Genomic DNA, 17652 nt, shown 5'->3' with positions numbered 1-17652 from the left:
GCAATTTGTCCGTGTCCTCGTGCGCTAGTAATGGAAAAGTGAGGAGCATGGAGTTTCAGAGGAAGCCAGGTCCTCCATTACTGTGATCAAAGACGTGGACTGTCCAACATTGGCAACTTCAAGAGCCAGATATATATCTCTAATCTTGGAGGGGAAGAAATCCAAAATGTTGTCACAAAATGACTGAGAAGTCAACGGTATGAGTTATTGTCGGAGCAGTAGGGGAATTAATTACCTTAAACAGTTCCCTAGAGGATTTAGACGAATCCATCATCTTTGAATAATAAAACCTTTTTTCTTCCGTAATAGCTTCCTTGTAATGTTCCAAAGAACTCTTATGGAGTTCCCTGTCCGCAGGATCTAACTTTGAACGCCATAACCTTTCTTGTCTGCAGCACATTAATCTCAGTTTTCCAAGTGTCTCTGAGAACCAAGGAGCAGAAGGTTTTAGTCCAGCCGAATAGTGCTTCCTAACTGGCGCCAGGTTGTCCAATGCATCTGACAATTTTTGCGACAACTCCATAGCAGAGAGATTAAACTTGCATGTATTCTCCCTCAGGTTAAGGCCCCTCTCTGTAAACCGTCTCTAAACCTGCTAAGCTTTGTCATCATGCTCCTCTTGAGTAGTGCCAAACAGTAAAACGTCATCTTGGTAAATCTTAACCCCAGAAACACCACCTAAGACTTCTTCCGTGGCCATCTGAAACACAGTAATAGCCGAGTTTAACCCAAAGGGTAACCTCACAAATTTGATCATAATCATAAAGGAGTAATAAAAGGAGGTCAGATTAATAGAGGCATCATATAACTGAATTTGATGATACGTGGTCTAGTGTTGAAAAAACTATGGCCCCATCAAGTAATGCTAGCATTTCCGCAATGTTGGGGAGCGGGTGCTTATCTGCAACCACATTTATTTAGCCCCCCTTTGATCCACACAGCGCCTTATTTCGCCAGAAGCTTTGCACATAAGGACAGGCGCAGCCCCTCAATTGCCTTCTTCTCAACAATGATGCCCTCACCCTTCAACCAGTTAAGCTCAGAAAGCATGGAGTCACGCAGAGTTAGAGGCACACCCCGAACTTTGCAAGACACTGGCACAGCCCCATCTTTGAGTATGATCTTATTTGTGTAGTCACTAAGGCAACCCAATTTGTCACTAAAAATAGCTTTAAACTCTCTGGGCAAACACAGATTCATGACATCATTGTCTCTACCCACTATGTTAACACCCACATCAGGCTTCATTCTCTGCACTATCTTCCCACCGGGAGGCCTTTCCTTCAAAATAATGATGGGTTTACCACTTGGATCTAGCAAAACCTCCAGCTCACCTTGGTGGACCCAACTTATGATAGCATCTCTTTTACATGAGAGGTAAGCCTTCCCAGCCATAAAACAGCCTTTATACTCCAGATCACCCCAAGAGTATCCTAACAGTTTTATTGGCTGACTGCCACAGGCCAGGGGGTTTAATATCAGGCCTCAATAACTGAACTCTCTCGCTAAGTTTGTCTAGATCAAATTTCTTCGTGACAAGCAAGACCTTGGCACCGGAACCAAATAACATCCTGACAGACTGGCCATTGACTAACACACTATCAATAGGACCTTTTGTTTATGATACTCTATTTGAAGCACTACCTCACCACAACGCAAATCATCATACCCACAGTCACTACCCTCATCAAACCCCACCTCCTTCACACATTCAGTTTTTTGGAATGATTTGCAGTATTTAGCAACGTGTCTTGTCTTGCAACAACTGCAGCACGGCAGGGCAAGATTTATTATTAGCACGGTGTTCACTGCTTCCACATCTAAAGCACTTTCCTCTAACCATTTTTCTGTTGTCGTCGGGCAAAGCATTGCCTAATTTTTTTTTGCAGATGTCCCAGCTATAGTTTGCACTTTCTCAGAGCAATCAGTGCCGTTAACCTTTTTAGCACCTCAACACAGGCAAGAGAGTTGTACTTCTGGTGGCTTGGGATTGACTTACAAGTTGAGAGAGCTGTGCGGGATTGTTTGGAGTGCTTCTCTAGTGACAAGGTGTGTAAGACCAGGGTTCAACCTGTTGGGAATTAAAGGAGCAAAGCCTACTTACCTCAGTCTACTTTACTTTTTGTCTGCCATGCGTGCTTGATTGGACGTGCACTTGGGGATATGGGCGGGGTGAAAGAATGCACATGATCGGTGCTTGGTTTCTTTCCCGGTCCTGTGACCCGGAAGGTCTTTGCTGGTAAACTGTTATGTTATGTTATATTTATTTTTATATAGCGCACGGCTACTCAAAAAGAGTGTCTTTTTCTAGTAAACTTGGAACTTCCTGTTTTGTCGGACTTCCTGTTTCGTGTGGACGCTGAACGTTGGAAGCTCGCGGGCTGAGAGGCCATGTTGGGTTATGCGAGCCCGATTTAGCGGGACATTTGTATCGTTCTCTGTCGTTTTGGAAGAGTAGAGGTGGTTATGCCTTTTTTTTGTTTTTTCTCTCCGCTACGAGTGTATGGGAACATATGTAGCGTGTGAAAGTGAGAGTTTTATGGAGGATGCGCAGTTTATGATGCGGCTGTGTTTCCGTTTTTTCCCCGTGTTTAAATATTTTCCCCCGCCGGAGATCTCTAAGAGCCCAGTGAGATCTCTTGAGAAGATTTGGTTTCATATTTTGGGGGCACCCATCAAGAGGATTGGTACGATCGTATCCATCTCTCTTCTTTCGTAGCAGAGGATTTTTTTTGCCGCATTTGAGCTTTTTCCCCTGTTCTTACAATTTTCACAAAAAGAAGGTGTTCTTTTTGGGAGTCTCATTCCTCCTGTGGACTTTGGAACCATAGATACCCCTGGATCTTGCACAGTGTGGCTCAAGTTATCGTGGTGAGGACCAAGAATGGGACATTACTTACACCTCCATAACTAACTGTTGGAACATAAATAAGGGGTAAGAGTGTTGTTCCTATCTCCCAATTGCTATGCCTAATCATGTGCGTATGTGTTTGATTTTATGTTTGTGGTGTTAACCTGCATTCTGTTGACTTTTGTAGTTTGCCCCAGGTCCCCGGTCTAGTACGGAGGAAGGGGATATCTCGCCACCAGTGCTGGTCCTATATCTGGTTGTTCCCCCCCCCACCTTCTTCTGTGGTTCTTGTCTGCCATCGCCCATATATAAAAGGGCGGTGGCGGCAGGTGCTGGGGAGGAGTGGGATTATTCTCCGCTCCCGCAGTATTGGATGTTTTCGCAATAGCAACAGGACATAACCAATGCGAGGAAAAACCAGTAAAGGCCTGGCATGAACTGGCTCTGGATATTTATTGACCTGTAAGACTTGACAGTATTATTTTCTAGTCTTAATTGACTTTTTTTTCAAGGTGGCCGGCTATTTGCATCACTCAAAGTATAGAAACACGAAAAGTCATTGAATTCCTTAACAAACGGTTTAGCAGGGAAGGATTATCTCAATGTATTTTGACACAAACAATGGTTTGCAAGGAAATGGAAGAGTTTTTGTCTGACAGTAGTATCAGACATAAAGAGTGTTCTCTCTACCATCTTGCGACTAACGGGATGGTGGAGAGGTTTAATAGGGTTCTGAAGAAGTCTATACAAACAGCAAAATCTCAGAACTGAGATTGGAGTTAGAATTTGGTTAAAGAGGGAACCAGTACCGACTCACACCCCATTTAATTACTAGCAAGATGCCTTTTGAATTGTTCAGGGGTTTGGAACCTTTCACTATGATGTGTCAAAGGTGGATGAATCGCAGAGATGTAGGCAAACTTCTGACCTCAAATGAGTGGGTGGCAGTTCGAGATGAAAAGGCAGTAAAAACAAACTCAATTGAGTAAAGGTAAAGGTAGGGCACATGGTGAGAGTGAGGCTTCCCCAAAAAGGGGCTTCTTCAAAATTTTCCACACCTTTCAAAGTGGTCAAATTATTTCACAATGATGTCAAATTAAGTGATAATTGTATCTGCATTTGGGCAGAGTGATGGTTGTCCTGAACGGTGCTAAACGTCCTGATGGTATTAGAGGTGTGAAGCATGTCTCCTCTGAAGTGAGTGTGTGACGTTTAGTTCCAAACATTTAAAAGACTGTTTGAAGCATCCCTCTGTTGGTGTGCACTCAAAGACTTTGCTTGAAGCTTCAATGGTGTGCACTCATTTTTCAATCTTACCTGTAATTACTCTGGACTACAGCTTAACGCCTTAAACGGAGTAAGCTTTCCCTTTGTCAACACAGAATTTAGTAATGTAAAATAAGTGTGTAATATGCTTTTATTATATTAACAATTGTAACACTCTAATTTTATTATTCAGTTTAATGTGGGGTGGGGGGGTACCCTGCCATTTTAAGGAACAGACAGAATGTAGAACTGAGGTAGAATGATGCTAGTACGTTACATTCAGGCAGCTGTGGCGGATGGGACGTTTCTTATGTACAGATGTACCATGATAAATCATCTGTTTTATGCTACGCTTGAGTAGCTGTTTCTTCACACACCACCTGCCAACTCTGAAAGAATTGAAGACATGTAGTACTGTGCCAGAGATCTTTATGAAAACATGTGTATTAGGATACAAACTAGTACTAGGGGGTTCACTGATACTTTATGGCAGACTAAAGCAAAAAATGCATCCTTGCCCCTACCCTGTATAATGCATAGTCCTCATGACAGCCCATTTATATCATCCCAAAAACACAGTGGTCAATGGGAGTGCGGTACAAGGGTGTACATATTGTAATTTATACATACTATTGAATAATAATATTTTAGATGTTAGTGGGACTTCAGAGATGGTTGAATTCTTTGGCATATGACAACGCAAATCATTTAATCATGAATGCCACCAAAATGGATATTGTATTTTTTTGGGAGAAGAAAGGCAAATCATACATGGTGTTAAAAAAATATATATATATATATCAAACATGCTAAATCAATACACCTGTTGACGGACATCTTGTCATCCTTAAGAAAACATTACTTATGTGAATGAGTTGTAACAAAAGAACTTCTTCATTGCAGATCTTCATCGTTTTTAGTGTATCTAAAGACGTGGCACATGCAATCCTCTAGGAAGGGTGTTTTCTAGTAAGGGGATCATCTCTCTGCTTTATTGCACACCACCATTTAAAAGGACTGGATGCTGGAACTATGATAAACTAGACTATAAACTGATAAAGCCATTACTATTACTTACAACAGCCTCCTTTCAGCATTTATTAAATGTGGAATGTGGACGATTAAAGATTTAAAAAACTAGTATACCGGGGGCTAATATTGCATTGTTTTCACACTAAGGCATCTGAAGTGCTTTATCAGGAATAGTTTGGAAGGAATCACAGTTGAGAATAAATATGCTGAGTACTTTTCTCATTGATCTAGTTTAAAATGTGAAGTGCTAGACAGGTAGATTAGTATAACAACTTCCAAGTCAGATTGTAACATGAACAACAGTATCACGATTACATTGACCAGCATGACCGAGTATTCACTTCAGTTAAAAAGAAACCTGGAGAATCATTAACAGTCCCTCTTTCTGTCACAGTCCTCACAACATTACTAGACCTGTGGCATAATCCCAAGCCCTTTTGAACTTCCATTTAATCGACTAGAAATTCCAGATGTGGTTAAGAGATGGTCTAACATGGCAACCCAGGAACTGCAGATGCTTGCACCACCTGGGACCTGAAAAGGTCTCCCGCATACTCGCCTTCTTCCCAGACCTAACAGAAATAAGCCAGAGACACCGGCTCTTCACTTTCCAGACACAGGGTTTGTACAAGTCAGGAAACCTTTCCGCTCTCTGTGGCAGGTGCTTGAAAAATCTGACATAATTTTGTAAAATGTATCACTGGGGATGATAACATCTAAAAAGGAGTCATAATTTAGGTCTGTGAGCTACTGGACTATGACTGCTGTGGTATAAAGAGCTACTTTGTAAATTGGCTTGACTAGAGGCATTTTGGTGATTATCTTTCATTTTTATTTTATGTGGCAATGTCTTATCAATCATTTCCCATAAAGTTTTCATAGTGGTTTTAACTATTCTCGATTTTAATCATTACTAATAAAAACTAAATACAGCCATGCTCTGATCTGGTTACATATAATGATTGTACCCTGCTATAGGCGTATCCCCAATTTAATGTTAAATATTGTAGTGCTGCCTTTTATTTGAGCAACGGTTTAAGTGTTGCTTTTGTTTCTTTTAATATTGGTTTCACAACAAATTAAAGAATGTTGAGATGTAGTAGACTGCTCTGCTGTTGCAGAAGGAATTTAATTAAATGGAAATAAAATATGCCCACTCAAATACAAACGAGCAACATTAATCAAATCAAAACCTCTATATCCTGAATATTTCCCAAGACAAATAAGGAACACTGGATAATTATTCTATGCAGGGGTTTGTGTAGAACAAAATACATACAAATGTTTCAACTTTTTTAGGTTGTAATTGACTTTGGGGGAAAAAATTGAAGCAGCCATTCTCTTAAAATAAAGTTCAGATTGTTTGCTATTTTACCCTCCACTGCTCCACTCTATATAAGCAAGAAACCGAGGAGGCCAAATGAGTTCCGATTGTAAAAAATGTAGACCTTTAAAGAATTTTTGGGAAGTTAGCATTTATTTACAGTGTTGCCTTTCATATTGGTTACATTTCGTAGGAAGCACAGTGGATTTTCAATGAAAACAAACTGTGGGTCGAAGCTCAAGTTCAGTAAGCAAAATGTGACATGTCTGCATCAAAACAGACCCGGGTTGCCTGTTTTGGGTAAAGAATGAGAAGACATCTATATTGGAAATGTGGTACACAGAGAAAAATATTATATTACAAGAAAACATAAAACATTCTAAATTGTAACACATTGGCATGTACATTATGTAAATAGAGGCACACTAAAAACTGGATTAAAAAGAAAACTGAATACATTAAATTGAAATGAAAATACAATTAAACAGGTGGAGAAAATGAATGCATTTAATTAAGACTGAACTTGAAATAAAATATGTAAGATAATAGTAAGGAAGTTTTATTACATTCGTACGCAGCTAATAGCAACTCTTTTCAGAGTTGAAAGTTAAAGGAATCAATTAAAAGAATTTGATTGGTAGATAGCGTTACATAAGAAACTCATTACCCAACCCTAACTTTAACAACTCCATGTTCCTCAACTCCTTATTCCCACAGGAATAATTTGCTGATGATCCTAACTGCTCTCGGTTAATCATATTACCCGTAGAGATAGGAAGCGCACACGCCAGGGCGTCGCTTGGGTAGTAAGACTGCAGTGGGGGTGGGAGTTGGGGGTGTAAGCTTCAGATTGGCCAATAATCACACAGCCATATCTTGCTAAAATACATTATGAGAAGCAGAACACGAAGGGGGCTTAAGAGAAAGCTGTAAGAGGAATGCAGATTGTTAGGGGGCACAAAAAACAATAGTTCTCATACTAACCAAGTTTTGAGAGGAGTGTGTCTGTGCCTGAGCTTTTTTAGAGGGGGGGGGGGGGTTGCAACACCCCAAGCCCCCTCCTTTATGAAGCTGAACCCCTGCACACACAAAGACTAACAAATTCTTGACTTTCTCTTGGAGAGCTAGGAAGAGCTGCATTTAATATTATAACGATACATCCCCACCAAAGGGCTGGCTTAAAGTCCACCAAAACTTTCTTTTCCAAGGCTTTCCATTTTGTTTTAAGAAAAATATTAGTAAATTATGATAGGTTTAAAACTAAAATGGAGCGCACAAATTCAGGTTTAGGAACACTTACTAGCCAAAATGAGCTGCTGTTTTGTCAACTTGGTCCCAGTGGTCGGTAGAAAGTTGAGCTCCAACAGGGCCAACTAAGACAGTAAAACAAGAAAACAGGAATTACATTTTACTATTAATATTTATTTACTACTTCAGAGACAGGCATATTCAAAACATTACTGCACAATTTTTTATTTTAGGAGTTTTATATAGAGCTGGCTAGACCCGGAGGTATGAGAGCACTTTACATGAGGATCAGGGTTACAGTGTTATGTTATGTTATGTTATAGTGGCTTTTGTAGAGCGCACGGCTACTCAAAAAGAGTGTCCCGGCGCTTTTAACAGGCTACAAGTTAGATTTGTTCCAAGAATCAAACATAAAATAAAAAGCAAAGTGATGGAACTTTTGTCGGGTGGGGGGGCGGGAGGACATAGGGAGACGGGGAGAAACTGTGCCCAATGTCCGGCTGGGTAGGTGACGGCCGAGTGGATGAACCAGGGCCGATCTACTCTACAGCTGAACAAGGCAGCTCCACTGGGCATCGGATATAATACTCAGACTCTGCTGGCAGGATAATTATCAGGAGCAATCTGAGAATGTCATAATAAAGAGGGGGAGTTGGAGAGATGAGAAACTGCAGTCCGAAAAAAATCCAGACGTCATCTTGAGGGCAGGCACAGTCCTGAGAGGGTCTGCAAAGAATATTTCGGCTTCGAACAAAGTCCGAGGGCCAGATTGTTAAGTTAGGGAGGGTTCCCGGAGATGCCTTCACTGCTATCACATAAATGCTGAGATGTGACACAGCCGAGAGGGGTACTCCCATTCCGGACAGGCAGAGGTCCACCATTGGATCGTGCAGTGCCCGGAAGAAACCAAGGGAGGACGCCAGGCTTCGGGACCCAGCTTTGTATGGGGAGTTCATGCTCCCTTTTCTCTCCCACTTTTTTCTTTAGAACCATTGAGTGTCCCTTCCCTCCGATGGACGGTCCTCTCCTTGTCACAGACGTCTCGTTGGCCGCCATTTTAAAGTCGGGCGGGTCGCGTTGGTGCCTTGTTGCGTGTCTGGGCGCTGTGGTGGGGCCCCAACCTCCAACACCATTTCCTCCCGGTGCGGGTGGAACAAGGATCCTTTCACTGCTGCGTCGTCCCGATCCCCAGAGGTTCAGTAGCAGCGGCACTCCGTATGCCCTTTGCAGGGGGCAAACTCCTGACTACACGGACCCTGCTCAGTAATACAATGTTAGATTATGTTCTGTATTCATAAAACACAACATATCCCAATTTCCTCTATCCATTTTAGGGACCATTTCTCAAAGTCGTCTTTCATCAATGAGATAAAAAAAAAAAGTAAATTACCCGTACAAACAGGCCTCTGTTATCTACCAATTTCTCAATTATGTCATTTCTGGAGAATCCTATTGGTCAGCTATCATTCTTGTTTAGAAAATCCCTTACTTGGAGGTATTTATAGAAATCTCTTAAATCTATCTCGAACTACTCTGAGATTTTTGAAAGAGACAAGATCGATTGGCGAGCAAAAAATCCAGAGTTTTGTCAGTCCAACCTCACCCCACTTCTTAATCGTATGATCTTTAAAAATTTCCGGCAGATTTGGATGATTTATAAGTGGTGAATAGAAATTGAGCTGACCGATTCCTATTAGTCTTCGAACAGACTTCCAGACTTTAAACCCTCCTTGTAGTGTTTTAAAACGGACTTTTGTGTAATGATTGTCATTTAGGTACCGCCAAACCCATCCCCAAAGCTTCTTCCCCCATTAGAAGTTCTAGGGGGGTTGGAACCTCTTTATCAGCTCTACCTTTCGGTTTATCTTGTATTAATACTAGGTTATGTAGTAATGTAGTGTCCCAGTAATAAAGTCTTGTATTCTGTAGGGCCCATCCCCCTCTTTCCCTGGGTCATGTAAGGAATTTGTAAGCCTTTCTTGGTTTAGCATATGCCCAGATGAATCGGGAGAAAAGGTCTTCTATTTTCTTCAGGCAATCAACTGAGAATTCCAATGGAATTGCACGCAGAAAATACTTGGGGGGGAAATAACATTTTGATAATATTGCATCTGTCAATAATAGATCAATGAAGATTGTGTAGTCTTGACAGGTCCTGTTTGATTTTCACTAACAGGGGATCAATATTCTCTTTAACAATGTTATCCATGTTAGCCAACGATTACATTGAACGCCCTCCATATCTGTTGCAGAAGGCTCTGAAAGATAAAGCTCCACACAGTTCTTACAATACAAATCAAAACTTGTAAATTCATACACGTTCTTCAAACTATCACACATCTCATTCAGTAAAGTTAGAGAGCTCTCCTTAAATGGGCGACAGCTTCTTTCAGTAAATTGTCACTCATTTTAGAACGCCCAGTTCTTGTAACTCAGTGCATCCCTAGACAATCTATATTTTTTTTAAAACAAGGAACCATGCAGATTGTTGGCTCTTTGGTCAAGATGCCTCACCTAGTCATACCTCAATCTAAAGCGATGGGATCAAATACAGAGTGCAGTATGAGATTCAAAAACATATTCCCTCAGTTCCAGTTATTCTCGCTAGCACAGTCTTTCTGGACCGTGGCTCACCAACAATAACTGGAGCCAGAAGCAGGACATTTCGAATGTCCACTTGGGCATGTAACGTTCTTGGAAAAGGACAGGTTAAAAGGTTTTACCTATTGTCCTAAAAATTCACACCAACAGAGAAGTTTATATAAGAACAGAAATGAAGACCAGCAAAGACAGTGTTCCAACATCCTGTCAGGTGCCCCAGAAGTTCGATGAGTCACCCAAGTGGATAGCTCATCTTACCATACTTTTACTGAAGCGCAACTTGAATTGAAAAACCCTGGGGGAAATCTTGGCATCAAGACTGTAGGTGGTTTCGCCTAAGCAAGTACCACTGTACCGAAACGGGTATGCACTGAGTAGGACACTTTTTCACACATATAAAGGCTTTTCCACTTCATCGATAATGCAGTTGAGACAGTCACGGAATGGTCAGTAGTCTCCATTGGCATGGAGAAAGTCTGACTACATCACATGAGAGTACCTCTTATATGCTCTAGGGAAGATAGGATTCAAAGAGGATTACATTACATAGATTAAGCTTGCTAAAAAGAGAGGTATGATTTAGAGCTCTTTGTCTGTGCGACACTAGATCAACCTTGTTGCCCCTACTATTTGCCACGAGACAGCCGCCACATAGAACAACCATATAATTCCAGTCTTTTCAAGACCGTCTGTGAATGGTGGCGGGAGACACCACCATCCCCCCGGCAAACTCAAATGCAGCGCTAAAACACATTATTAGATCCATCTGGGGTCCTTCCAAGGAGGATCACGAGGATGACCACACACTACAGACACTTCTGACCAGGGACCGTGACCAGCACCTGGTGACTCATCTTTGTTTCTCCGAGCCGCTCACTCGGTGGGATTGTCTGTTCTTAGAGTTTGCTGAGGAAGCGATTTGAGATTAACCCTCACAGATATGGAATTGGTAACCACGCTTAAATATGTGGGAAAGGCTCAAGAAATGCCTGCATGAAGTTTCAACAATTTAATTACCTTCATCGCATGTACTTGTCCCAAGCCACAATGCATAAAATACTCCTCATAATTCCTAATATGTGTACTAGATGTGCAGGTCCGATGCCACAGTTACATATATGGTATGGCCATGTACAGCTATTGTGGTTTACGGAGTTAAAATTACAGACCTACTTTCAACCTGGACGAGTAAACAGCAATTATTAGATGCTAAGGCCTGCCTGGGTTTTATGCCATGGCCAGAGCACAATAAAAGTACAACTCAATTTCTAGATTTAGCACTTCTGAAACAAACCAGGCTATAGTAATTACCTGCAAGTCATCTCAAGCACCTGAAACATATAAATGGAGGTCAGAACTTTTCAAGTGGCCACAGGCAGAGGATGCTATGTTCAGTATATTGCGTTTCTACTAGAGGAAACCAGTGGAGCCGACGGATTGGGACACTAACCTACTCGAGACCAACCAAAAAAAAAAATAATAATAAAATCGAACATACCATCATGGGATGGTCTTTTTTCCCCCTTATCCGCAACATTAGCATAATGTACGTAGGTGTGTATCACTTACAACGCAACTTTTACGTCGTAATGCTGTTACAACGCAGCTATTACAACGCAGGATCCATTACATCGGATGCCATTACAACGCATGGCATTACATCGCAGATGCTATTACAACGCATACCATTACATCGTAAGTATTGGTAAGTATATAATTTTTTTTAATTTTATTTAATATTATATAATTGATTTAATTAATATTAATTATAAATAAAAATAAATAAAAATATTTATTTATGTTTTTAAATATTATAAATTAAATTTATTAATTTAAGTAATTTTTTAAATAAGTATGAGTATAGGAGTATATGTTTTGGTGTACTGAGGTTTCAGGGTAGGGTTTGGGTTTTGGGGTACAGGGGTGTTTTTAGGTTTTAGGGTAGGGTTTGGGTTTTGGGGTACAGGGGTGTTTTTAGGTTTCAGGGTAGGGTTTGGGTTTTGGGGTACAGGGGTGTTTTTAGGTTTCAGGGTAGGGTTTGGGTTTTGGGGTACAGGGGTGTTTTTAGGTTTCAGGGTAGGGTTTGGGTTTTGGGGTACAGGGGTGTTTTTAGGTTTCAGGGTAGGGTTTGGGTTTTGAGGTACAGGGGTGTTTTTAGGTTTCAGAGTAGGGTTTGGGTTTTGGGGTACAGGGGTGTTTTTAGGTTTCAGGGTAGGGTTTGGGTTTTGGGGTACAGGGGTGTTTTTAGGTTTCAGGGTAGGGTTTGGGTTTTGGGGTACAGGGGTGTTTTTAGGTTTTAGGGTAGGGTTTGGGTTTTGAGGTACAGGGGTGTTTTTAGGTTTCAGGGTAGGGTTTGGGTTTTGGGGTACAGGGGTGTTTTTAGGGTTCAGGGTTGGGTTTGTGCTTAGGGCTAATTAAATTATATTTACCATTTATAAATTAATTAAAATATATTTATTAAATTAAATTAATTATATTATATTAATTACATTTTTAATTAAATTAATTAAATTAAATAAATTATTTTAATTAATTTAATTTCATTACAATTTTAAACATATTTAAATTAAAATAATTTCATTATATTAATTAATTAAAATTAATTACAATTTTTATTAAAATTAAATTAAATAAATAGATTTAAATTTATTAAATTAAATTAATTACTATTTTAAAATGTATTTTAATTAAATTAAATAAATTAAATTAACTAAATTAACTTAATTACATTTTTTTTAAAAAGTATACTTACCTATACTTACGATGTAATGCCATGCGTTGTAATAGCATCTGCGATGTAATGCCATGCGTTGTAATGGCATCCGATGTAATGGATCCTGCGTTGTAAAAATTACGATGTAAAGGAATGCGTTGTGAAAATCTGCGTTATAGTGACACCAATCCTGCACGTAAACCTTTTGTCTCTGATTCAATAATCATTACAATGTAATACACATCTCTCACTCAACTAACGTGTTATTGAGGGCATATGTAAAGTTATGCAGTGCTATATGCCACTCACACTTGTTTAACGGTTGTTTGGCTCGCTTGTCAACCTAATGTCTATAGGCTAACCCATAAGAGTACTGTATGATTTACGTGAGCTACGCTTTGTTGCATTTAAAAATAAAAAAAGAAAACATTATAAAAAAGTATGTACACAAGATATTAGGTTTATTCCAGAATTTTGTTTGGAGACCAAAAGCTGGACTCCTCAACCCTCTCTTACTACATACAGTTTATACTGATGGGCTGGATACTGGATACAGACATGATTTCAGTGTCCTGGCTTGAAACAAGCATCTTTGATCAAAGTGGCAAAATTGAGCTGGGAACGTGAATAAATCTAACCAAAGGACAAGTAATTATTGCTAGTACCAATGGTACCCGGTGGCTCCCAAAAGCTGGTACTTTTAGATAGAGTCCTCAAACACACAACCACAATCTGTGACGCAGAGGAACACAAGAGGAAGCGGGGCAACAATCTAGGTGAGGAACTAACTGATCAGGTAACTTTTAGTAGCCCAAATAGGTGTAGTCAAGACAGCCAGAAAAGAAAGTCTCAAACCAATTCAATTCTATATATTGCACCTACCTAACATCAGGAGGGCTGCGTAAAACGTATCTCGGGGCTTCTCATAACTGCCACAGCTGTGGGCATGTCCTTCAGTCCAATATGTTTTGGAAGAAAAGTACCTAATTAAGTAGCCAAATAGATGAAAACACAGAATTTAAGTAAACCCAAAATTGCTTTTATTGGGAGTTCTGGTCAGGTCCAAAGTGCAGAAAGCAATGTGAAAATTCATATATTTGGCAATGTTGCTTGCTAAAAGAGTAATAGCAATGAATTGTAGGTAGCTACATTAATTAATTAATTGTGGGTTTATATAGCGCTAGAATCGACTCCCGGAGGAGTATCTCCGCGCTTCGACCGCTGGGGAACCCGTCCTGGCTCACCCTGAGAGATGGTCACTAATGGGTATCTCTAAGGTGCAACCAAGCATCCCCGGCGGTCTGGGGGGGCCGTTGTGAAGATGAGGCAAACTAATGCCCAGAGTTGCCGAGTGTGGTCCCTGACTGGAGTAGGCACCGAGGTGAGAATTATCGAGCCCGCTGACCCTGGTCCACGACCCTGCCGCGTCGGGAATCGAACCCTGGTCCCGGGCCGTCCTCTGCATACGGGTCTGCCGCCTCTAACCAGTGAGCCACACCACTCCACATTAACCCAGAACAGTGTACGTATGTCTTACTTCTCAAGTTGGCAAGAGCGGAGGATATGGTAAACAGATCATGTCGCCACAAAAGCTGGCAAAAAGACAAAAACCATGGTTTGGGGTGCATGGTTATTCCAATTAGCACCCAAACCAGATGATAAACCACCATGCATACTCTAACACATGGTTGCTTTTATGACCACAGCACGCCTTAAAGAAGTCTTGCTATATCTTTGAAGAGTCTGTTCCTATACTAAGGCACTTATAAACTGTATTACTCTGATTTGTACCTGCGAGATTAAATAATAATAGGTACAGATTAACTTGCACCCAATGACTCACCAAGGTTACTATTTCACATTTTGCTGACACTACTTGCATTAACACACTGTGCAAACAGGGATCCAATCGCTCTTTTGTTGTTCCACTTAAAAAAATGTTTTACAAAATAAATAAAAAGAAGCATCTGGCTCATTTTGCTGTTAACGTGCAAATAGACAACAACGACAAATGTATAGGTCTAAATATTGTGTAGCCAGTGCCATCCAGATAGCCCCACACTATGATACTGACGTTTTGCTGACATTCATTATTCTCTCTCATACCAGAGTATAGTTCTATTTTAGGGGTTTATGAAAGGCACGACATATCACTAAAACTGCAAAGCACCTGATCAACATGGGTGAATAAAGCAAGTAACAGTGTAAAGACGGACGAAACATTATAGTTAACTGAAAGTTTCAAGAAGAGAAAAGTCTTCAGATTTTTATGACATGTAAGGAGAACTTTAGTGAATCAAACTTTGAGGAAGAGAGAGCCAAATATAAGCCCATTCAATTGAGAACCTTTTATCTTCCATGACTACAGACCTGAAGGATGGAGGATCTAAAGACTTCCTGTTGGAAGAATAGAGTGGTCATGCAGTGAGGTCGTATGGTTGAGATCTGAAACTTATTTGGCGGTATGTGGTGCTTTGTGGCCAAGGAGTAGAGTTTTAAATCATATTTCTTAAACGGGTCACCAATGGAGAGCTTTGAGGCTTTATTGGATATAATTCTGTTGGCCACTATTGGTGTTGAGCGAAGTAGCTGCGTTTACAGGATCTTAAGAAAATAACACGAATAGGTTCAAGGTCAGAGTAAATAAATGTTTATCATGGCTGGGTTTATAGAAGATGACATAGGGCCAGATGTAGGTAGGTAGGCATTTACCGGTCGGTAACGGCCGAATTCGGTGAATTCGGCCGTTACCGACCGGTAAATGGATTTTGAGATGTAGGGGGCAGAATCGGTAAATTTACCGATCGGTAAATTTACTGATTCTGTAAATTACCGAATCGGTATTTTTACCGATTCGGTAATTTTGAGATGTAGGTGGGACTCTTCTGAGTCCCACAAGCCTTTCCGAATCGGTATTTTACCATCAAATTCTATTTGATGGTAAAATACCGATTCCGGTGTGCATGCACATGTGTGCATGCACACCTGTGCCATATGACAGGCAGACCTGCCCTTAGGGCAGGTATGCCTGCCACATGGCACCCGAACCTGTTTTGGGGGTGCTAGAGGATGTCAAAGTAACACCCCCTGCACCCTTGTGAAATTCGGTATTTACCGATTCGGTAAATACCGAATCAGTAATGCCCATTCATTCCTATGGGCTTCAAAGCCCATAGGAATGAATGGGCATTACCGGTCGGTATTTACCGAATCGGTAAATACCGAATTTTACCGATTCGGTAAAAAAAAAATCTGGATTTCCCTACATCTCCCCCCTTCATATTTACCGACTCTTAAATACCGAATCGGTAAAATTCGGTATTTAAGAGTCGGTAAATATTACTTACCTACATCTAGCCCTTAATCTCTAAATCAGACTAGGGGTAAAGTTGCCAAAGGCAACCATGCTATTGTACTTTTCAAGGCAGATCAGAACAGGAGAAAGAGGGGAGGTGGGGGCAGTGCAATCTCTGACAATTGGCCTATTTTGTGGCAAAGGCTATTGTCAAAAACACAGGAATGAAACGGGAAGCTTGTATGATTGAGAGAGAGCGCTAGGGCAGCCAAGTATGCAGCACTTTGTATGTGCAATGTAAACACAAAGTAAGTAGTCAATCATAAAAGAATAGATGACGTTGTATTGGAGCAATGTGTTTTAGGTGCAAAAATGCATTATCCGGACGAGCAGCAATCAGCTGGGCACTGTCTACAGAGGTGTGAAAGCCATCCCACAAGAAACGAGGTCTCATAGGTTGTAGGTGAATCAAAAATACTACGACAAATGGAATAAAGGACTCCAGATAGCCTCCACGATAAAAGCAGACTTTGAAACAATCAACAGTATCATCAATTTTTAGTTTATCAACCAGTTTAGGGACTGATCGGAGAGTCCGGACCAATTTCATGACTGATGGGGAGAGTCAGGGCCCAGCCTATACTCAGGGTATGAAGTTAAGATCCAATAGTGATGTCAGCCTAGAGTTCAAGCAATATCCGTTGGCCAGAGAATTTATTTCAAATCTTATAATCTGAGAAGACTGTCAATCAGTGTAAAACTTTGCTCTCTATGTGTTGTCTTTCAGAAAAAATACCGAGCGGGATTCAGTGTAGAGTGACTGGAAAGATAACATTGAAATAGAAAGGAAATCAAACAATCCAATATTTTGAAGGATACGTGTTGGTAGCTTGCTCGGACCTTGGGATCCAATAGGATTGTTCAACAAGAGCTTCATCTGGATCTTTAGTCCAATAAGACTGCAAACATAGCAATACCTGCACTGATGCAGAGTGGGCATACCACTTACATTAGTCACGTCACTCAAACTCAACAGAATTTAGGCTACAAGTAAATTTCAACTACCCATGTGGCTTGCTCCTCTATCAGACCTTTCTTTGTCCCAATATGGACATTTCTAGGCTCCACTCTCTTGAGTATTCCAAGCCACCATTACTATCACAAGGAAAGTGGGAAAAGTAGGGGCTTCCTCCACGTCCCTATCTTTATTAACTAAACAATAAGCGAGAGCCCATTGTGTCCTAAATAAACCTTAATCAGTACACCAGTTACTTCTTATTAGTTTTCAGAAAAGCCCTCACCCACTAACATCTGTTAGTAGA

General features: G+C 40.7%; 1 protein-coding gene across 1 annotated transcript in view; it reads right to left on the bottom strand.

Annotated features, from left to right (window-relative positions):
- PSMD8 (proteasome 26S subunit, non-ATPase 8) overlaps positions 1–17652 on the bottom strand; it is a 57661-nt gene that overhangs the window by 27979 nt on the left and 12030 nt on the right. The window contains exon 2 of the mRNA XM_078661077.1: positions 7774–7846. Coding sequence (XP_078517203.1) covers positions 7774–7846 — 73 coding nt within the window. The remainder of the gene's footprint in view (positions 1–7773; positions 7847–17652) is intronic.

The sequence above is a fragment of the Lissotriton helveticus genome, chromosome 9, assembly GCF_964261635.1.
Source record: "Lissotriton helveticus chromosome 9, aLisHel1.1, whole genome shotgun sequence".
NCBI lineage: Eukaryota > Metazoa > Chordata > Amphibia > Caudata > Salamandridae > Lissotriton > Lissotriton helveticus.
The sequence above is the reverse complement of the archived record's forward strand: the minus strand, read 5'-3'. Positions and strand labels throughout refer to the sequence as shown.